A 23,502-nucleotide genomic window follows, 5' to 3' on the forward strand; every position below is an offset into this window, starting at 1 on the left:
ACAATTTTATGCTTTTATGTAGATAGGCCTTTGAGGTATTTGATGTTTAATTTTAAAAGTGAGTCCCTTCACTTTTAAATGCAGCATTTCCCTTATAATTTGCTTTCAACATTTTCTGAGATTTGTTTAGGCAAAAGAAAACGTTGTAAAATGTCGCAAAGATAGCTGAACCCCGCCATCTTGTGGTCTTCTTAAGATATATCTATGAGCAAGTTATGTAATGGCCCGGTTCATTTTATTTCAATATTTCTCCTAATATGGACGAACAATATTCACGCTTCAGACAGTAGTGTCATAAAATTTGAAAATGCAATTAGTGTTTAATATGAAGAAACATACAACACAATTCAGTTATTTTTTGTAATCCATGGTTTCGTTGTATTCGTCTTCAGTAAAAATATCCATTATGTGGTGCAAGAAGCTTTAACACTACCGTATGTTTTCATTTATGACTTCGCTCACAAAGGAAACATTATTTCCAAGTACAATTCAAAAGCCGTGTACCCCCAATACTTTTATTTTATTCTATATTTTCTTTATCTCTCTATTAGAGAATGTGAATTATTTTCAAATCCAGCGTTAGAAATAGCGTTCAGGAGCTGTCGAGAGATAATTCTTCTCATAGAATCTATACTCCTACAACCAAGACAGTATAAACGGGGATGAGAACCTTTGGGGGCCAGTGATCACAAACGTTATCAACAGCTCTTTATTTAATATCCAGAGTGAACTTCTAAAGTATTGTCTTTAGTTTCAGGGAAGCTGACTGAAAGAATAAGGGTGTTTGAGACCCGTATTAGCTGCATTTTTAAGAGCCTTCGAGCAGCCCTCTCTGGCAAAATCTATTTAGTGCAGTGGGTAATGTTTTGGTAACGAACAAATGTATAAGGAAAATGAGAGTTGGGGCCCTCGGAGGAGTAGGGAACATCACCGGGCTGGAAATAGTGTAAACACAGGTATACTGTTTATGCACTCCTGTGTGCGTGTGTAGGTCCTTTACTTAATTTCATACGGCACTTTTTGTGACATTGCATCTAAATGAAAGTACCCATAAAAAACAGACACAATTTTAACCCGTAGTCCTAAACCATGACTGATATATCTTCGTAACCAAAAACAGAGCCTTTTTCCAGTTATTTTCTACATCAATGATAACTAAATAACAACAGTTTTTTATATACACAAACAGTACACAAAAGCCATTTGTTAGTAAAATTAAAATGTAACCGCCACCTTGCTACAGAAATGACATAAGATGTGGCAATACGACTAAACCAATCAACGAGCATTTCCTTTGCAAGTAGCCTATAGGGATGAGCAGAAGGCGGTTTCCTATTTAAAACGTTGGTCTCGACCCAATCACAGACCACTATGCCGGTTTGTCACCAAACTGACCAATCGAAGAGCGTATTACACATTGTAGCCAATGAGAGAGCTAGTAAGGAATGACGTAGATTAGTGATCAAATTTGAATTTGTTGTTGTGTAGATCTGAATTGTGGGAAAGAACGATTATCCGCTTTTATTGATGTGAGGTAAGTCAGTTTCTGATGAAAATGTTTTGTGATGAAGCTTTTAAGTTAACATTTAGTAGTGAAGTATATTTTCGGGATTAAGTTGCATTTTAAGTGTTTTTTTTAGAAGTAGATGATGCATTTTATTTGTAGCAAAGGGCAAAGAAAGGCGGGTGAAATAAACTGAGTGTGCATGCATTGAAAACTTTAGTAAGATGAGCCCACAGCTGGATCCTAAATCAGAAGACACGCGTCATTCATCTCGGACCAGGGTTGAGAGCTACATATCCTGACGTTCAGTCTGATCACGAATTGTTACTTCGAAACCCAGGCTGTTACGGTGCTAAGCCTGTTTTGCTTAGTTACCACTGAGTGGGCAGGACTGATGTATTTTTTATATTAGTATGTGGAATGTGCAAGCATTAATAAAGTATATCTGTAAAGAGACCGGTCTGATGTTCTGATTTTCGTGCACTTGGATAGCCCAGGCAGTTTCTTTTTTGATTGCTTTTTGAATGTTTATTGAAAGTGAATGTTTATTGACAGAATAATTTAGTCTCTTTCGTTGAACCGTTAAACGTGTGCACAATTATTCGTTTTGTTGATAACATACGGTTGTAAAAGCTGGTTCACCAGCCATGTAGTTAAATAGATACATTTAGCAATTGTTCAAATATCAGAATGTCTTTAATGATCTGCCGTTGTTGAATTCCATTTAATCACTTTATTTTTCCATTTTTCGTACCCTTTATCTTGTTTCAATAATCTAAGTAATAGTTATTTCAATATGCAATACAGTAAGTAGTGAATAAATGCTTGTTTAAGTGACCATCTAATAAATGTATTTCATGAATGCTATCATCCAGTTCCACGAATTAAGCTAACAGTGTCTGCAGTGCATAACTGATGACACATCGTAGCCTAATCTTTCATGGCTGGTGCTGGTTAGGGCAGATTAGAAATGGAATGTAAATGCCACCTTTCAACGTTTGATAACATGCTGTACTTGTTTTCAGGTCAGGCTTGATTCATTTCTGATTAAGCAACAAGCCCTGGAGTGCTCAGCATGAGCTGGGCAGTGGAAGAGTGGAAGGATGGGCTGCCTGGCAAAGCCCTCCAGAAAATCCAGGAAATCGAGAGCCAGCTAGACAAGCTGAAAAAGGAGAGGCAGCAGAAGCAGTTCCAGCTGGAAACATTGGAGGCTGCCTTGCAGAAGCAAAAACAAAAGGTGCTTCCCCCTGCTCTCCCCCCCTTCACGTTAGGTGGGGGGGTTATTGAGTGTAAGAAACTGGAAGCATCGCAACTGCTTTAGGGTTCAGGAGCTGTTTTGTCCTCTGTGTCCCGTCTGCCGAACTGCTGCTCGTTTTGCAGCTCGTTTTGCAGCTTTCATGGTTTCGCCTGTCCAGCCTGGTGTGTGTCATGTTGACAAGACATGCACAAAGCCCATTTTTCAGGGGTTCAACAGGAAGAAACGAGTAGTACAGCTACTTATAAAAGACTGGTTAGGGACTCTAAATGTTATTTATAAATATCTTGTGAATTACATATTATTCTTAATAGATGTGTATAAGGTGCTTTGAGATCCTTTTGAATGGCAAGTGCTGTGTGCATGTAATTATTAATGATAATTTCTATAATTGTTTATTACATGTCAATAGTTTGGAGAGAGTTAAGAGACCCAGACTGAAGTGAAATCATAGTCTTTGTGATATAGTTATTTAACATATTTAAAATGCATGTAACATTAAATTGGAGTTTCTTGGGTTATTTACTTCACTTGTGTTCTTTAGTTCTCCCACAAGTAAGAATTCAAGAGATTATACAGTTTTTTCAGTGTTTTTGTCTCAGTGTTTTAAAAACATTTTCTGGCATTTCCCAAAAGATGGAAGTAGAGAAGAATGAAGTAACAGCACTCAAAAGAGAGAACCAGTCTTTGGTGGAGTCCTGTGACAACCTGGAAAAGACAAGGCAAAAGGTTACCCATGAGCTGCAGGTAAAGGAACAGCAAGTCAACTATTTGGAGGGGCAGCTCGCTGCCAGCAAGAAGCAAATCGAAAAACTGGAGCAAGAGATTAAGAGGTACATCATTCTACATTACTCAGAAGAAATACTGTGTTCCAATTCCACCTCCTGTTAATGCACAAAAAATCCTTCTGGTAAACATTAAAAATAGAAGTTACAGTGCACTTTTTTTTTCAACCTGGATTCCGAAGATAAATATTAATTGGTTGCCAAGTGACAAGTCTGAGTTTGTGGCTTAGATACAGATGCATGAATTCAGGCTGTCACAGATCAGCAGGTGACAGAATTCCATAGGGATAGCACCGAGCTGTTCCTCTCAGAAGAGAGATTCTGGAGACTCGCAGTTACATGTTGCCAGATTTGCATTTGGAAAGAATCTGATGACCTGGTGATATATAATCTTGGGAGAGCATCAGCCTTTAGCTAATTGAGGTTATGACAGATGTGTTCTATCGTGACATTGAATAACAATTTAGGCAAAAGTGAATTCTGATTATGACTATTCTGGCTATCGTTTGTTCACACAATTGAATATAAATATTTTTATTTTCAATTTTATGAATATACATATTTCACTGAATAAAGAACATTTCACTTGAACACATTAAGTTAAAGCTATTCCATCTTTCTGGTAAAGTTGAGTTAAATATTGCAGTCCTTTGGTCGTAATAGTTAACTGTTCCTTGCCTAGAACAGTACTCCTAAAAGATGAACACCAACACTAGGTTTTAATTGCGAGCTTAATTTATAGTTCATACTTCAAATACTTGTATTCCTGAATAAATGAAACATCTAAAATGTTTATGAATGGTACCTAAGTGGTATTGTCATTTTTTTTCCCTATAGGAACAAGGTTGAACTAGACAGGAGCCAGCAGTCGGTTGCTGCAGGAGATCCACAATCATATGGAACACCACAGAAAAGCTTTGCAACTCCTGCCACACCAAGCCAAAAGCTACATGGTACATTTGACAATTTGACATTGTTGCCATCCTTTTAGATATGAAATTAAAATATAGATCTCTACTACAGGGTTTGTGGAAATGAACTGTTGGAAATAAAACTGAAGCTTTTTTTTCCAGATTCAAAACTGGAAGAAATTCAAGAGAAATATTATAAAGAAGTGGAAGAAAGACAAAAACTGGAAGCAGAGCTGAAAGTTATGCAAATCAAAGTAAGTTTTTTTTAAAATACTAAAATGCTTTCAGTATATAGAATGGCAAAATTGTGTTACATTGTATTAGTGACTTTAATTGCTTATAATTAAGCTCATTTGAAAAGTAATAGCACAGCTAATGGCATAGATTGAATTCTTACATTATTGCTGCTTGGAATATCTGGGATTTACTGTACAGATCTCTGGTACTAATTTGGCTCAGATGGTTGAGCTGGGACAGTGAAGAGTCCTGCAGAGCTTTGTAGTAGTAAGTATGTGGGTCATCTTGCAGCATAATGTCCTAGAACCACATTGCTTGTTTCTCTAGGGAGTGGATAAAGGAGAATCAGTACTGTTATACTCTGCAGGTGTTGTTGGTTTAATTTGTAATTATACAGAAGATTATTGTAAAATTCCAAGTGTGGAATTATTGTAAGACTTTTGTGTCATTAATAAATTCATATTTGTACACTATATTTTAGAAATGTATTCAAAAATGGAAATTACAGTGTATATATTGATTTCTTGCATTGTGGTCTCCTGTATTAATGCTCAATACATCTTGCCTCCATTGTTTTTTTCCGGACTAGTTATTAAACCAGTCGTCAGTAAGTCATAAGGACATTGCAAGACAGCAGACACAATCCTCGATATTTCCTTGGCAACAAGACCAAACGCCAAGCCGACAGTCACACAGCTTCCTGGAAACCCCTTTGAAAAGGGGGATTGGAGCTTCCAGCTTCCTCTGGGACCATGAAGAAACTCCATACAAGCGAAATTCCAGAAGCACAGTGCATGACAATGCAGGCAGCTCTCAGCAAAGTGAGCAGCTGAAAGCAATGAATCAAGGTTTGTCCTTTGGCTTTGAGACATTTTACAAGTGATGAATATCATTTCCATTATGCTGGGGTTTTAAAACTGATGTTGAATTGGCTGAACAAAATTCTGTTCAGTCAAACTGTCCTATCTATGTAGGTTTTTCATTGCAAACCAGATTTTCAAAGCCTTCAATACTAATGACCGGACTGTTTTCATCCAGCTGTAAAACTTAGCATATTATAGCTAGTGTGCTATATTCACAAACAGATACTGTATATGAATATATGTAATATACCATTATATATAATATATGAAGTATATTTAAAAACAAATGCTGGAATTAGTCAAAATGAGGATGATTTAGATGTGCTAGCTAGAGTATTAACCTTAACTGGATAAGGCGATTTATCACTTTGGATTTTGAAGAGTGCTACGTTATCTAAAGTTCCAGTTGGTTTACCTTTCCTAAAAAGAGTCTGGTTCTACTAAAATCATGGAAGTACATTACTTTTTGGGTCAAAGGGCAAGGTATTGCTTTTATCTTGTGTCTCTTTTAACTTTCATTCAAGTACTTGCTAGGTCCAGTTTTTACTTTTTTCAGAACATTGCAAGGTTGAATTGCTGTTGCCATTTTGATTATAACATCTTGTCAACTATCTTCTTTAAAAGATAGTCGCCGTACCTAAACACAGGAACTATAGTGGTAATTCTTATCAAGTAATAAATTACACTGTTGAAAGTTAATCCATTTTTTGTTGTCTGTATTAATTTTAAAATTTTCAGATCTGAAAGCCAAAGTGTCAGAGATGGAACTTTGTCTTCAGGCCCAAGACAAAGATATGAAAAACCACGTGAACAAGCTGCATGAAATTCAAATCAGCTTTGAAAAAGCAAAGATGGAACTTGCAGAGAAAGACAAAAACTTAAATAAATGCAGGGATGAATTGACCAGGGTGACAGGACAGTATGAACAAGCCACTTCCAAGGTATGTGGAAAGGTGTATTTTTTACATTTTGGTTTTGTATTTTATGAAGGTTATACTTCATACTAATTAAATTATACCTTAAAGGTACCTACAGCTGTCTTTTGAAGAATAAGATTATTTAAAAATAACACTGTATAATTGTAACATTTTTATATGGGTTATAGAAAAACGTCAATGAGTTTCACAGTTTTAGTTATTTTTGCTTCAAAGAGGTTAGTTACTTACTGTTTAGATTTAAATGCTTGGTGTTGTGATCATTTACTTTAGCGTAAACATTAATACATTTTAATAAAACTGTTGATGTTAAAAACTATTAGTGGAGGATAGAATAGGGTAATATAGTGTATCATGATGTTTTTCTTGATGGTATTAATATTATCAATCTGGTTTTCATGCGATCGATTTGGTTTAAATAGGATCATTTTTATATGTTTTCTATAATGTATCCCTAAATGTGTCTGGTAGTGTAGAATTTTCCTTTAATTTGGATAATCAATTCCTTATGTGAACACATTTTCATCCTACAAAAATGCTTTGACTCATTGCCAGAATTTGAAAATATTGTGCTTTGAATTGACTTTGATCTGTTGTCTTTAGTGTTCATCATGATCAATTTCAGCATTCTCCCTTTCAAGCAAATGCATTTTCCAACTTTTGTAATCCTGTCCTTATGTAATACCCCTCTTTCGTTTGAAATGGTTTTAATCTGATGTGTACTGCTGTCTTTGTAATACCACCCCCTCTTACAGCCATTGTAAATGCATGTACCAGGGTTTGTGGATTACTAAAAGGACCATATTATCATTTCCTCATGAATTTGTGCAGATATATTGCCCACACCTATGAAAAGTCACATCATGAGTCATGGCCATCCTCTACACCAGACACCAAGTTCCAATAACATTATAAGTGCAAGTAAGCCTTAAAACAAAATAGTCCAATACTGTGTTATGTCTCATTTTCTTGTTTGTAAAAGCTTAAATAGTCATTTTGTTTGTAGCACTCACTTCTAGTAGAGGGTATAAATATTTATGTCAAGAAACTAAAGATCTATTCTTTGTATCCTGATCATGTTTTCTGTCTCTCTCAGTGTGCAGCCCTTGAACAGAAACTGAAGCAGTTGTCTGAGGAGTTGAACTGTCAGAGACACAATGCTGATAGCTCGCGGCTTGCCCTGGAGCAGAAGATGAAGGACCATGAAAAGGAGTACCAGAAGGTCTGATCAAAGTGCTTGCTGCAGTACAGCCTGTTATCCTGACCTGGGATTCAGATGTTTTTCTTGTCACGAGCCCATTAAACATGAATGCCCTTTTAAAGAAAATACTGTAGCTGTAATTTCATTTGTGAATGGCTCCGAGTTCAGTAATAAAACTTAAGGTATTGATAGAATATGTCATTTGTCAAGATAGATATAATCTTGGCCTTTTTGGATAGCTCACATGAGCATCATGGCATTCATTTAATAAACAAATCTTAACATCTTTGTAACTCATAAAAGCATATTTCAAAATGTTAACCCCAACATTTGACAGTTCCTACAAATGTGATATTTTCACATGTGATATATACATTTTCATATTTAATCCTGCTGGTTACAATCTATATTAAATTTTTCTAATTTGTTTGGTACCATTTGATTCACTTAAGATTTTTGTTTTTCCAGGAGCTGGTACATCAACAGAATTCCCTTCGCAGTCTAGATCAAGAGTTTCATCAGATGAAATCAAAGATGAGCCAAGAGCTCCAGCTGGCCAAAAGTGATTACAATGCCCTTCAGGCTGAAATGGATAAGGTGTGAAAGAGCAAAGATTTCATATGTAGAATATCATCATTCCTCAGCTTTTTATTTCATGGTGGCAAACTATTTTCTTCTTCTTTGGGTTAAACTTTTTAGCTCTCTAAATTTTGAGCCTCTCTAGTAGTGAAAGCTTCACATTATAGTTAGGAATTGTAGTTAGTAATATTTTTCCCACGCAATTATTCAGAAGAGAATTAGTGGGCTTGTCAAAAACAGGTTTTAATACTCCACGAAAGCAAATAAACTATTTAAATGCTGCTTATGATGAAACAGGTGCGACTGAATCTTTCTGTGGGACCTTTCCAAGAAGCGTTCACACAGAAAATGTGATGGATGTTAACTGATTACCAGCAGGTGGCATTACATTTCGGAGGAGTTCATAGTTTATTCTCACGTTTTTTAATTCATAGATAATGCAGCAGAAGGATCACCTGGAAAAATGTGTTGAAGATCTTAAGCAGAAGTTATGCAGGACGGAGCAGATACTACAAACTAGTCAGACGAAAGAGAATGAAATGAGAAAGAACTTTGAGGTAGGAGTTGTAATCTTTTCTGGTTGTAACCAAAATTTGTGTGGGGTTACTTAGAGGGGCTAGGATTGCATGATATATTTTTAGTTTAAAGGAATTTAGTTAAGTGTCTAATAAGTATAATTAAAGTATAGGCTTTTATAATGTTGACATGAATGTAAATAAAATTTTGTTTTCCTCATGTAAATTTGAATGATATGACTCTCTACCTCTGCCTGTGCACATGCATTTGTATTAGCTACATTATTCCCACTTGTAGGAAATGTACTTATTTGTGAATGTGTATTTGTTTTAAATTCAATTTCACCTTTGTAGGGAATCCAAAAAGAAAAAAACAGTCTTAGCTGTCAGTTCGAGCAAAGTTCAAGGCGAATGACTCAAGTAGAAGAAGAACTGAAAGCTGCAAAACAAAATCTCAAACAAAGCCATAGCTTGATGGAAGACTTTAAAGGTGAGGTTTCTTCTAGAACATGGAAACACATCTTGAATGGTGTTTTTTGATCTTTGGAAATATTGATGGTTTTCAATTAAATTGCTGAGAGAAAGATGGAAAAATTAAGTGATTAATTTTCTACACCAAAATCGACAAATAAGTGACTTTTATAAATCTATTACTTCAAAGGTAGTGTGAATAGAAGTAGTTACACTTTTGTTTTTTCCTCAGAATTTCAGAGTGTAAAAAAATCAAAAATGAATTTTGACATTATATACTGTACAGTAAATATATTGTGTATTATGATATAAAAAGGTTACCAATATGCTAATGTATTGGTAATTCCAATTTTCTTATGCATGCATGCGATATATGATTTACCCTTAAGATGAATTAATTTTATTTTAAAGTGGGATGTGTATAGCAATCATTTCACGTTAAATATGACTAATGTTTAGTATAGCATTCTATTAAGAATTTCTTTCAGGATTAGACATGTTTTAAAAATCTTAGACTCCCTTTGTCTTTTTTTGAAAGAGATTACTTTTATTTACAGCTAAAACTCTTGCTCAAAGTGAAGAACTGAAATGTCTTCAAGTTAAAATGGAAAACCAAGATCAGTCTTCAGCGTTGGAGTTGGAAAACATGAAAAAAGTAGTGTCTGATCTTGAAAAGATTAAAGAAATGGCTCAGAACCAAATAAAGAAACAAGAACAGGACCTGGAACAAATGAAAAGTAAGCAGACTGTTATGGAGAAAGAACAGCAGGCACTGCAAATTGCTCTGGATTCTAAGCAGAATGAATGCACTGAATTAAAGAAGGAGAATGATTTCCTTTCCAAATGGAAGACTGAAAAGAAAGATCTTGTAAACAGTGTAGAGATTGAAAGAGAACACATGTTAAATAAAATTGGTGATTTGGAAAAAAATATTGAGATGATTCAGAATGTGAGCTGTGGCCTAAACGAAAAGGTGAATAGTCTTAAAAGTGAGAAGGAAGATTTGACTGAGCAGACTGACTCTTTAAAAGGTGAACTTCTTAAAAAGTGTATGGAATTAGAAGAAAAGAGCAAAGTGTATGAAGAACTTCAGAAAAGCTCTGAGGAGGATAATCTAAAGTATACAAAAGATTTAGAGAATGGCAACCTGCAGATTACTGAACTCCAAGCAAAGGCATCAAATTTGGAAATGAAACTGCAATTGGAGACCTGTAGAGCTGACAAAATGGAACAGTCTTACAATGAATTTATACTACAGTATGAAAGTGCTTGCAATCTTGCAAAATCGAAAGAGTCTGTAATTGATCTGAAGGAAGAAGAAATCTTACACTTAAAGAACACCATTTCTCAGGCGTTGTCCCAACATGAGCAACAGCTAGAAAAGCTCAGCACGGAAAGGTGTAGTTTGCTTAAAGCACATGAAGAGAGTCTCTCTGAAAAAGAACAAGCATTTCAGCAGGCCAGTCTGAACTTTGAAAAGAGTCAACAGGAAGCAGCACTCTTAAAGGATCAAGTGTCTTCATTAGAATCTTCTTTAAAACTTCAAAAAAACCTTAATGTTGAATTACAGAGCAAATGTGAAGAGCTTTCAAAAGTTAAAGGTGAACTGCAGATGAAATTTTCACAGGCTGAGGAAAGCCAAAAAGAACTTCTTCAAGAATTATCTCTGCTGTCTCAACAAGCCAGTTCTTCAGTGTCTCTCCAAGAGCAGTGTAATCTTTTCTCCGAAGCAGCTAAGGAAAAGGAAGCTTCTTTGCAAAATTTGACGAAGGAGCTTGAAAGCAAAGTAACTCAATTGCAGGTCTTCAAAGCAAGTGTTGAGGAGCTTAAAAATTCAGTTGAGGAAACAGGGTTGAAGTCTTCCAGATTAGAAGATGAAAATGCACAGCTCAAAGCTAGACTACAGACTCTGGAAGAAGAAATTGGACAGGTTACTGTGAGGAGTCAAAGTCTAGAGGACTCTCACAACATCTTGTGCCAAGAGAAAGACAGTCTTTTGAAAGAAATATCTAGACTAAATGATTTAGTAGGAGAGAAAGAAGATGCTTCTGCAGTGATGATAAAATCTTACAAAAATGAGCTTGGGGTTGCTAATGAGTTGTGTGCTCAACTTAAAAGCTCTTTAGAAGACCTACAGGGCAAATATACTTCTGTTATGGAGCTGAATTCAACCTTAGAAATTTGTCTGAGGGAAGAATCATATAAAAAGTTTTCCCAGGATAAGGAATTAGTGGAACTTCAGAAAAAATATAGGGACGAATCAGAAGAACATGCTTCTATGCTCAAGGGTTATGAAGATAAGCAAATGCAACTACTCCAGGAGAAAGATGCATTACAGTCTCAGCTGCAAAATAAAAGCAATGAAGTTGAAAAAACAATGGAAAAACTAGAAATGGCAGAAAATGAAATAAGCCAGCTAAAAAAGAATAATGTGATCTGTAATGAAGAGCTAAAACAAATGCAAGATTGCTATAGAATGATCACCCAAGAAAAAGAGACTTTGAAACAGCAGGTATCTACACACCAAAGTGATCTGGAGTCTTTGAAAAGTGTGTTATTAATTTCTGAAAACTGTATAGTGGAAAGAAACCTGAAGATTGAAATGCTTGAGGCTAAGCTGAGTGCCGCTGAATTGAAACAGATAGAAATTTCTGACAGATTAAAGGAAAAGGAAGTACAGTTGAACAAAATTAATGTTCAGCTTGAAATGCTTCAGATGGATCTTGAGGATAATCAGAAAAATTGTGTTTGTGAAGGAAGTGAGTTTGAACAACTTAAAAATTCCTTGGGTGTCCTTGAGGCAAAACTTAAGGAAAATGAGTTGCAAAAGTCTTCTCTGCAGAAGAAGTTGAACTCTGCCAGGGAAGAACTTGCAGAGAAAGAACGTGAGGCCTTACTCACCAAAGCAGTTTTGGAGGATGCCCATAAATCCAGCAAAAGCATGAATGAAAGTTCTATTGCTCTTGCTGCTAAAGTTGAAATGTTGCAGGCTACAAATGAGAAAGCTCAATTTTCCCTGGATGAGGAAGTTAAAAGATATACAGTTCTTGAAAATTCCTATAGTAATTTGGTAGCAGAAAAGACAGAATTGAAAACTAAGCTTACTGAATCACAACATCAGTGCTTGAATGCTCTTGAAGAGAATAAAATCTTAATAAAGAACAGCAGTTTTAGCTTTGAGGAAACTCTGTTAAGACTACAAGAAGAAAATCAGACATTGAAATCCATGCTTGACCAGCAAAATGATAAAAGCAAATGCTCTGAAGAGCTCAAAATGCAGAATAAAGAACTTGAAAGCTGCCAAATAAGTTCTGAATGCCAATATGATAGCTTATCAAACCTATCTAAGCAACAATGCTTCATTGATCAACTTCAGGCAGAGAAAGCTCTGCTCACTCAAGAGACAATCCACAAGAAGCTGAAAGCTGACACATCAGAACTCCAGACCTGTGTCCATGATGATGGTCCATTATGCAGGACACAAAATGATTTGTGCCCATTGGAGAGTGAGCTCCTAAGAAAGTCTGATGAACTAAAAATGCTCTCTCAAACCTATGAAGAATCTTTGAAGACTTTGAAAGACCAAATGGATAGACAGAAAGAAGTTTCAAAAGAAGAGATCGAGGAGCTGAAAGCTGCCTTGTCCAGAGTACAACATGAGCTTGATCAACTCCAACAGCATCATCTAGATGAAGTAAAGGTGTGGCAGCAGAAGCTAGTCGATTTGAATGCAGAAATGGAGACCAGACTTGCAGAGGAGAAACAGAATTGTGAGTTTTTGTCTTCTGAGTTGGAGACTGCAAGACTGCAGATGCAATGTCTAGACCTGAGCTCCCGTTCTCTCCTGTGTTCTGAGAATGATGAAGAGTTCCACCAGGTAAGGCATTTCATTGTTCATCATTAGTCTTCTGTAAGTGATTTAGTCTTCTGTAAGTGATTTCAGTGAAGTTTAATTGAAGACAAATCTAATGTTATGCAATCCAGCTTCCTTAATTTTCCCACCAGCACAATTTATCTCATTAGGGCAGGGGTTTGCTATAAATAAACTGTTTGGCATTATACATCAGCATTTGTTGTCAACTGGTTAAAGGATTAAACTTAAAATGCTTATTTGTGATCACGTGAAAGCTTGCATGCAAATTGAAAAGCTAATGCTATTTCTTAAATTTCCCATAGTAATTGTTATACAACTTGTTAAATTCTTCAAAAAACATAACTGAACTTGTTACATTTTTTATACTTATCGGTACTAATAATAATTGAAAAATGCCAATGGAAAAAAATACTGTTTTTAAGTCTGTTGTGGTAAAATCTCTAAATTTGCATATTTAAACAGAATGCTTGTTAATCCATATACAGTATATCAGAGAGTGAAAGGTTTATGTATTTATGCTTATATAGTTCTAATCAATCACTTAGTACTCTTTTCTTTGATTTGCAAATAAAAGGGGGGAACTTATTGGTAGTTTAGTAAGTAGTGAATCTAAAATTTTATCCAGCCATTTTTTTAAGGTGCCTAGAGTGTTTGGGCCTCAGATACCTAACTGGAGAGTCTGTTCCGGATACCCATAACTCTGGGTGAAGAAGTGTTTCTTATTCCCTGTCCTTCCCCTTGATTTTCCAAATGTGACTCTGTCTTCTTGTTTCACTATTGAGTGTGAAACAGTACCCTAATTTGAATCTATCAATACGTGTTAGAATTCTGAAGCATTTAGAGTACTAGGATAAAATCTCCTCTTTTTGTTTGTTCTAAAGAGTAAAGATTTATCTCCCTCAACAATTCCATATATTATACGGTAACCTGAGACCAAGAATAATATTTGTTGCTCTTTCAACTCTTTCTAAGGCTCTAATATATTTTCTATGATATGGTTACTAAAACTAAACACAACTTCCCTAGATTTAATTTCTCACACTTTTTACTATGTACATAAGAATTACACTTCCAAATGTGACTTTACTCTGTTTAAATGCCAAAATTCTATGTTAATGCATTTTAGTGCTTTTATTTAGTATTTGAGAGTTGTTTTGTATGTTGGGTACAGTACTATCTGTTAGGTCTAGCTTAGCTGAAAAGCTCAGAATCCTAAGTAGAACCAATCATTCAAGACTCTTTAAGTTTTGGCTGTCAGACCATTTGTACAGTTTTGCATTGCTATAAAGTATAAAGTGGTGTTGGGGTTACAAGTAAAAAGAACTTGCTTTATCTTAATAATATTATTTGAGATTTATAATAAATGTTTTTTTTATAATAAATGTTATATATTGTCAATAATCTAAAACAATAATATTTGTTTTCTGCTGTAGGCCAACACTGAAAAGGGAGGTATAAAATGCCTTTCTCCAGAGAAAGACCCTGAAGGATTGAAGACTGAAATATTAGAGTCGACTGAACAACAGTACAACCCCAATGTGAATGAAGAGGTTGAGCATTCGGTAGCAGGAAGCAACACAGCCATTAATGATACATTTGATGGACTTTTAAGTGGAGTGGAAATTCTTACTCTAGAAAATGATTCTTCTGTAGTAGAGGATGACTTGCATACCACCAAAAGGAGCACAGAAAATTTACAAGTCAGTGTGTTGCAAGAGTGTCTTAAAGATTTGGAAAAAAACAATGAAAAGGGCAATTTGGAGAATGATGTTCAGACTTTATGCTCACAGTTAGATCTTAATAAAGTTGAAATAATTTCAAAAACAGATTTGTTTGCTGAAATGGAAGAAAAGTTCCAGAAATTGGAAAAAGAAAATTCTAATTTGATACAAAAACTAAGTGTATCTGTTATGGAGAACCAGAAACTTGATGAACATGTAAGGGAACTGGACGAAGAGCTTAATAGCCTAAATTTGCAGTTAAAGACATCAAAATTGCAATTGTCTGATGTAACCAATTTGTTGGAAAGTCTGGAAATGGCTAAAGGAGGCTGGGATGAAAAGTTACTTCAGATTGAAAGTGATCTGAAAAGGACTCAATCTGAGAAGGCTAATCTGGAAAAACATATCTTGTCTTTGGAGGCAGAGTTTGAAGAGATCCAGCAGAAGAATGAGAAGCTGCAGAAAGAGCTTGACTTTAGTAAGAAAGCAATTGAAAGTTTAGAACAACAGCTGAATGGGGCTGTAGATGAAAGAAATCAGCTGCATCAAGAGTTGTCCTTGTGCACTGAGGAAAAGGAAGAAGTTGAACGTGATTTCCAGAGGTGGAAAGGAAAAGCTGAACAACTAGAAAAGGATAACGTTGATGCCAAGGAGTTTATAAAGATCCTTGAGAAAGATATAAGGAATCAAAAATGTCAAAGAGAATTGGCCAACAGTAGCCTTGATAACCTGCAAAGCGAAAAAGATAAACTTTTGCAGCAGCTTCAGAACATGGAACAGACTGTTGTGTTACTGAAAGAGGAGAATCAAGAGTTGCTTAGAGTATTGAATGAAGTTAAGGAAGAAAAAACTTCAGTCTCAACAGAGTGTGAAGTTCTTGAGAGCAAAGTACAAGAGCTAGGAAATGAAAACTCAAAGCTGTCCCAGTTGCTGGAGTCATCCCTATGTGAAAAGGGTGAAATTGCATCAAAGTTGAATTCTACTCAGGAAGAGGTAACCCAAATGCGTGCAGGCATTGAGAAACTAAGGGTGAGAATTGAAGCAGATGAGAAAAAGAAACGGCACGTGGGTGAACAGCTGAAAGCAAGCCAGAGGAAAGCTGATGTTCTCGTGGACAAAATTGAAAAGCTTGAAAGGGAAAGAGAGATGACCGAAGCAAGTCTGGAAGATGCAATTCTTCAGGCAGAGTCTGCTAAAGCAGAGCTTGAAATTTTAGCCCCTGAAAAGAAGGAACTAACAAAATCAATAGAATGTAAAGTACAAGAAATTAATGATCTGAAGGCAGTAAAGGAGAAATTGGAAAAGGAGTTGCTCTGTAAGAATGAACAGGTTGTACAGCTGCAGATCTCATCTAGTGCAGCTTCTGAGAGACTGGAAGTGCTTGAAAAAGAAGTCAAAGTAGCTAAAACTAATCAAGAAAATGCGGCAAAAACATGTGAATCAAAAGTAAAAGAAATAAGTAATGAGCTGCAGCTAAGCAAAGATGAGGTTATGTCAATAAAGTTAAAAGAAAATGATTTAAATTCTCAGTTATCTTGTTTTAAAAATGAAAATATCATGTTATCCCAGAAACTCCAGGAAGCTGAAAAGACCCTTGCAGACGTGAAATCCCTAAATCAGGTTCTTTCTCAAGATTGTGAGGCAAAGCAACTGAAATTGATTGAGAGCACTGGGGTAAATGACCAGTTGCAACAAGAAGTGGTTGATCTGCAAGTGCTGAGGCAGACTGCAGAAGAGAAGTTGACAAGTTTAGAAGTTGAAAAGGAGGAGTTGGAAAAGGAAAAGGTCTGTCTACAGACAATTGTAACGGAGTGGGAGCAAAGGTCACAGATAATGTCGACGAAGGCAGAAGTGATGCAAAACACAATAAATTCTCTGGAAGACGATTTAAAACAGCACAAGCATAATTTGGAGTTGGTGAAAGTCATTAATTTGGAACTCACCGAAAAGGTAATCTGATATATTAAGTATAAAGTGCTTTACAAATATAACCATATTAAAGAATGTTTTGCTAACAAGTAATATTTCTGTGTTAATTTTTGAAAGATCCAATATTTCTCAATTGTCAAAAGATCTGACACCTAAAGTCATTTGGTCTTAATTGAGATTGTTTTCCTAACAGGTAAGCATGTTACAAGAAAATTGCTTCAAGCTACAAAATGAAATCAATGATTGTTTGAAAAAAGCAGAGAGGATGCAGAAGGATTTTGAGCTTGAAAGGAACTCCCTTTCTGTTGAGCTTCAGTCCTCTCGGCAAGAAGTGGAAAGCTACAAGGTATTGGTTTTTTAGTTTTCGTGGAGAATTGAACTGTTGCCTTTGTTCTGCATCTTTGTAACCTGATTTATATCCTGATCAAGTTTTTTTCTTCAGCTGTCTTTAGAGATCTCTGCTTCAGAAAAAGAAGAGCTTAAGAAGAATCTGGCCTTATCTCAGGATAACATTGCTTTATATGAGCAGAAAATTAAGGAAATGGAAGGTGCCTGTCAAGAGAAGCTTGCACTAGCACAGGAAAGGGTAAGGTGTAGGACTGTTACAGGAGAGCGTGCTCGTCATAACCAAAGAGAGCATTGTTTCCAAAACTGGTCAAATATTATCGTGTCATACAAATGACAAAGTTCAGGTGTCTGTGAAGCACAAGTCTCTTTATTTCATATGCATATGGAAGTTCGGCTTGCACTCACCGGACTTAAAAATAAGTAACTAAAGATGTTTTTTTATACCGAGCAACCAAGTTACTATGACACATTCTAAACGAATGATAAGACAGCAACGTTAATTATATCTTAGTTGCAGACCAGACAACAGTTAGTCCTTTTCATGTGTTCTGGGCATACAGCCTGCTTACCAAATACATGCCCTTTATCTTACTGACCAAGGCCAGGCAACATCTTTATATATTTGGGTGCAAAGACAATTCAAGCCACAAGACTGCATAGTTTGCAAAAATACAAAAACAAAAAATGATATTATTATCTCACTTCCCAGGTGTCTCCCTTATCTCTTCAATATTAATCAAAATTGAGTATATTTGCCATTATTTTGTGCTTGTGCATCCTTTTTAATGCATTAAGAGAAATTCTAAGTTTCTTTGAAATATTAGTTTTAACTTTTCATGTAGCTTAAGTATTTCATTCAGGCATATGAGTTGCAACCAGAAATGCAGCTTAACTGCAAAAAGGGAAAAGTTGGCAAAAAATAATGGTAATCAATGAAATTCAGTAAAAGCTACAACCCAAAATGCCACTAATTAACCAATACAGAATGTCTATTCCTTTTTTCTCCTGTTGTCTTGTGCCTTCTTTTGGGATGTGTCTGTGACTTCTCTGCCACTGAGTAAACTACAAATTTACGAGGGATGTTTTTTACAGATAAAAATTGAAAGCATGGAACACTCATTTAATTGTGTTACGTAATGATGCCCTGGGCATAAAAAAGAGAATGCAAAGACAACAGTCTAGCCATAGCTGCAGTGCAGCTGCAGTAACAGAAAAGGCTTTGTATGTGTCCTCCACCTTTTCTAGGAATGCAAAATAATACAGGAGATTAAATCGTTTAGCATCTCCAAATAACACGTTCCCCTTTTGTTTTTTACGACTACTGTACCTGTCATTATATGACTTGCTTATTTTGTGATTAGTTCAGATAAAAGTCTCAGTTTCAAAGCAGATGCCTATGTATTTCCATGGCTGTTAGATTGCTAAGAATGCATAAACTGTTTAATTTTGTTTCCCCCTTGTTTGAGTTCTGCGATGATTTTGCATTGTTCTTGAATACTGTTGCCAGGATAATACCTCTTCATTGTGTTCTTTAGTCAACACATGTTGTGCCACTACCCCCTGAGATTTAAATGTCATACTTTGGTTTTCTTGGTTTGTTTTAATATCCTGGTGCTGTTTAACATTACACTCTGGAGAAAGCTATGATAAAATATTATACAACACTTCACATCCAGGTCTGCACTGACACTTACTAAGACAGCGCAGGCCTAAAAAAAATCAGATCACAACACCTTTTTTTCCTCTATTTGGTAGTTATGCTCCTTATTGTAGGGCTATTTCTTGAAGAACAAAAGCAAGTTGTAAAATTATTCAGAACTTCACCTTGGAGGAGGAAATATTTTATTGGTGGGATTTGTTACGAAGAAGGGAACCGAGACCTAAGGAATTATAATGTGTAATTATTTGGAAGAATAGAAAGTCCTTGTCTACATGGAAAATTTGCCTTTTATGCATTTAAGGAAATATTGATTTCAGCTAAAATGCAACATCTAATGACCTTTCATGTTCTTCAGTATGAAGGAGAAAAACAGGCACTGAAACAAGAACTGACTGCAGCAGAGCAAAAGAACATTGATTGTTTCACTGAAATAAATGACCTGAAGTCCAGTAAAGAAGAGCTGAACTTAGCATTAAAGGAATTGGAAATAAAATTGGAGCAGTGTACCAAAATAAAGGTAATTAATATGTTCTAATGATTTTTTTAAATATGTCAAGTATACATACAGTAGGTGTGGGATGCGTCTCAAAAAAGTGTAAGCCTGCCACAAGGCGTTGATTTTGTTTTCCGCTTCTAAAAACCTGCTAAACATCTACAGGGTGACCTGAATTCCACCATTATGCGGCTCACTAAGGAGAAAGATTCTGCCCTCAACAAGCTACAGCTCTGGATGAAGTCCTGCAAACAGCTAGAGCAAGAGAAAGAAGCACTCCTCAAAGAAAACCAGCAGCAAGAACTGCTTGCCAAACGTAATGCCAGCCTAGAAGAAGGTATGACGCAACCTTGGAGATTTTGTTTCTGTGAGCACGATATATATAACACTGCTATAAACAATTGTTCAGAAATCTTGAGTATCAATCACTATAGCATTAACAATATTCTGCTGTGGTGTTTGTTCTTTGGTTGCAATACATAATGAACGCCAGTTTTTAGGAATATTGTTCCTCTCACTGGACCCGTAGCTTGATGAAGTTTGATTTACTCCTGCATAGATGAGGAATTAATAAAGCTGGGAATTATGGACATGTGGGCTGTTTTTTTCATTTTTTCTGCTAAATGTATCATCATGTATGTGTTCTTGCAATGGCAAAAACTGAAAGTAAGGTTGACTTGATAACAACTTGGTATATATAATAACGGCTTTAGTGACTTGGCCTTTTTGTTGTTTGTTTATATATTGGTGATTAGATTGCAGCACAATAAAAGTAAGATATTTATTTCTGTCTTGTGTAAGTAGAAGGCAGCTTTTTTTCCCACTGCAATACTGTGTAGATCATTCAAAGTAACGTACTTTAAATATAAATACATGTCATGTGTTTTATAGATTATTTCAAAAGGAAAGATGAGCAATAAAAGGAGCAATTTCCTATTTTTACTGTTTGAAATGGTTTCTTCTTCACTCTACAGTAGGAGCACTACAGTCCGAGATACAAGAACTCAAAGAGGCCTTGGATGAGAAGAGTAAAGAAGCTGATGAGAGCATGGAGAAGTACTGCAATATCATGATTAGTCTTCACAAACTGGAAGAAGCCAATGAGATCCTTGAAAACAAACTTGCTTTAATGAGCAGCCAGGTATTGCCTTTGAAAGGTAGCAAAACAGCAGGGAGCACTCCAAAAACATCAGATTCCCCAACAGAAAAGAACCCTAAGTCTGCAGAAAGGAGGAGAGCTTCACCCAGAGGACAGCCACGGCTTTCAGCAAAGAGGCAGAGAGCTTCAGGTGCTGAGGAGGAGACTGACCCAGCAAAGGCACAGGAGCACCTGAGCTCCAGCAAGAGAGTCTGCGGACAAGTGAACCCCCAAACAGCGCAGCGTACAGAGGAGGAGGACGACGAATTCAGACTAGAGGGGTTACCAGAAGTGGTGAAAAAAGGTAAATGTTTTTCAGTGCATGTGATGTACTGAAGACTTAAGAATTTAAGCTGAAGAATTGGGTTAGAAAAAGAAACATGCCAGAGTCTTCTCAAGGGACATTGCTGGAGAAGTAGCAAAAAAGCAAACAAGAAAGAAAATCTAAAGAAGACCATTTATGGGTAAAAAAAAAAAGGTCCAGTTTTGACAGGAGGCATCAGGCTTTCAGGTAATCGATAGTTCAGTTCTAATTAGTCGGATATTTTGAATTTTAATTATTTAATTATGAAGCTTCACTGCTATTCTAATTACACAAGTTGACATTTGCATAACATTCAAAAGCATTCTCATATTATCCTAAGATGGAAACATTGCCTTCGCAATACTTACTGAGTTCTTTGGTGTTGAGCTGCAGCTGCAGCAGTTACCTGTATGCCCCATAAAGACTATAAAAGTTCATAGCATTAACATGATCTCTCTGGGGGGTTTCTAGGGTTTGCAGATATCCCATCTGGAGAAATGAGCCCCTACATTATTCGTAGGACAACTGTTCAGAGGTGCAGCCCGCGCCTTGCTGCTAAGAGATCTCCCACATTACAGACTGCTCAGAAAGGACTGGAAAATGCTGTTCCTGGACAGAAACCCACAGCAGAGGGCAGCAAAAATAAAAAAGTAAGAGTTAACGTGCTACATATGCCTTTGCATAAACAGGGCAATTGAACACTATTACTATGACTGACATAACAAATGGCTGTAATAAGCAGCCTTGAGACCAAAGAATACAAACACCGCTGTCGATGTGTTTTTTGAGTTCTCAAAAGTTTAGACATTTCAAACACGGGAAACAATCTACTTAAAATGAGTTTAGTTGTAAATGTTTTCAAATTTATTTTGGAAGTGCTACACGTTTTAACACATCATTAATATATTGCAATTTAGAACTTAAAGGCTTTTATTTTCTCCCTTGTGAAGCTATATTCTAAATGTCTTGTTATGAAACTATATTGAATATTTATGCATTATGCACAATTACTATAACATCATGCATCCTGAACAGTCATCTAGAATGCCTCTAAAAGGTGGTCTTTTAAACATTTCCACAGACACTTCCTTCCATGAGTAATACAAATACAAGCAATGACTGCCAGCAAGCTCTTTCTGAAAATGACTAACCACCTACAATTCTTAGAAGCTTAATGTACACTGCGAGCACCTTTTGAGCTACTTCAAACGACATAGTATAGTACCAGACATGGGGGTGTTCTAATTGACCATTTGTAGCTATTTCCCATTTCCTGCTGATTTTCAAATAGACTAAAGAATATAATGTGGTGTGAGCTGGGTCACACTATTGTTCTTTCTGTTCTGGGTTGACTTTTGTATTCCAGTCTCTGAAACTAAAGTATTAAGAAACAAAAATACACTTTTTTTTTACTTCCTTCAGTGTGTGTTCCATTATCTTGAAATCTATTCTTTTCTAAGGATAAGACAATTGTTATAGAGGTGTCACAGCTGACACTTAAAAATGTTCTCCTCTCATTTAAGGTGGTGTCATTTTAACCTGTCAGAAAGTTTTTAAAAAAAGTACATTTCTCTTTTGCTTGAAGTAATTTTACACAGTGGGACTTTACTTGCAAAGACTGCAGTGTTAACATGAACCCGTCTGTACTTAAGAGTTAATTTAGTCATTCACAAATTAGCCTCGTATTAACTGTGTTCATCGTAATTTATAGCTTACCGTACAGGTTATGTTGTTTGGATAAAGCTGTGTGAAGTGATCAGTTGTACACATCTTGAAATACTTGAAATACATCTTGTTTTACTGCAATCAGTATTCAAAAAAGATGATCGTTGTTAAAATTAATGTTGTTAAAATATGCTTCTTTTGTAGCAGATGCACAAAGTGGAATCACTGCCTGCACCAGTGGTCATCAGTGCAGGGAAACTGCTGTCAACCATAACTAACAGTCCGACTAAGCAGGGTTTCGAAAGTCCTGTCAGCAACATGGAAGTAAGGAGAAGCAAGAGATCCCTAAGCTCAAAGAAATCACCTGAGCAAATGGAGAAACGGAGACAAATAGTGGCTTCTGAAAACTCAAGTGAAAACTGTCAAGTACAGTGATAGCAGTTTTCTAAACTGAAAAGTGTAAATAGCAGTATTTCGTGTAAGAATAAAAAATGTATAATATTTTTTTTCTACTTATTTGTATTATTTTTTAAACATGCATTTTTAAAGCTTGTTTTAGTTGAAAAAGAAAATATCACAAAATGTCTTTAGAACAGAATTGTACAAAACCAGGTTAAGCGAGTCTACTTATTGAGCTTAAGAAATAGCAGAATACTTCTCTGATCCTACTACTTTTAAGATCAAGAAGGTTTTCTGAAAATGTATACAAGTTCAAAATGCACCGTTCATTAAATGACATTAAGTGACAAATTGCTTGTTTGATTTTTTTTAAAATACATTTAAAAACCTCTAGCTTTACTCAGAGTGGGTCAGTGTCGTGACATTTAGAGCTTGTTTATTTTTTTGTTGTTTTGTAAAGCGCTTTGAGAAGCCACCTTAAAAGGTGCTATATAAAATAAAGTTTATTTATTATGATCTACAGGATAACAGGTAGTGGAGAACTATTCTCTTATAAACTATAAAACCTTGCATCTTAATAGTCCACTTATTTACAGTGGATCCCTTTTACAGGTAGAAGCAAGACAGCCTTTATGATTGTCATGTGGTAGCTGTTTTGAAACAGCCAAGATATGATGGAAACATTAGAATTATTTAGTCATTTGATACTAGACTG

At 35.8% G+C, this 23,502-nt stretch overlaps 1 protein-coding gene across 2 annotated transcripts; it reads left to right on the forward strand.

The window, feature by feature from the left end:
* The first annotated feature begins 1,464 nt into the window (after positions 1-1,464).
* Positions 1,465-23,138, forward strand: cenpf (centromere protein F). Of its 2 annotated transcripts, none has more exons than XM_088626233.1 (20): positions 1,465-1,534; positions 2,530-2,741; positions 3,396-3,592; positions 4,382-4,497; positions 4,618-4,709; positions 5,282-5,540; positions 6,294-6,496; positions 7,587-7,712; positions 8,160-8,288; positions 8,705-8,827; positions 9,140-9,275; positions 9,814-13,133; positions 14,564-16,801; positions 16,974-17,126; positions 17,223-17,366; positions 19,144-19,305; positions 19,447-19,618; positions 20,256-20,723; positions 21,195-21,373; positions 22,593-23,138. In XM_088626233.1, exons 2-20 carry the CDS (start codon positions 2,580-2,582, stop codon positions 22,821-22,823), a joined length of 8,610 nt encoding a protein of 2,869 aa, XP_088482359.1. In that variant the 5' UTR covers positions 1,465-1,534; positions 2,530-2,579; the 3' UTR covers positions 22,824-23,138. The 2 variants fall into 2 exon arrangements, with proteins under 2 accessions (XP_088482359.1, XP_088482360.1); XM_088626234.1 differs by having other exon boundaries at positions 22,596-23,138.
* The last annotated feature ends 364 nt before the right edge of the window (positions 23,139-23,502 follow it).

The sequence above is a fragment of the Lepisosteus platostomus genome, chromosome 3 (genome assembly GCF_059453375.1).
Source record: "Lepisosteus platostomus isolate fLepPlt1 chromosome 3, fLepPlt1.hap1, whole genome shotgun sequence".
Lineage (NCBI taxonomy): Eukaryota > Metazoa > Chordata > Actinopteri > Semionotiformes > Lepisosteidae > Lepisosteus > Lepisosteus platostomus.

Excerpts from the sequence above, each read along its gene's own strand:
- cenpf (XM_088626233.1), top strand. The coding sequence starts at position 2,580 with ATGAGCTGGGCAGTGGAAGAGTGGAAGGATGGGCTGCCTGGCAAAGCC. Across the intron at positions 5,541-6,293 it reads GCTGAAAGCAATGAATCAAG|ATCTGAAAGCCAAAGTGTCA; the intron begins GTTTGTCCTTTG and ends TAAAATTTTCAG. Across the intron at positions 8,289-8,704 it reads TTCAGGCTGAAATGGATAAG|ATAATGCAGCAGAAGGATCA; the intron begins GTGTGAAAGAGC and ends TTTAATTCATAG.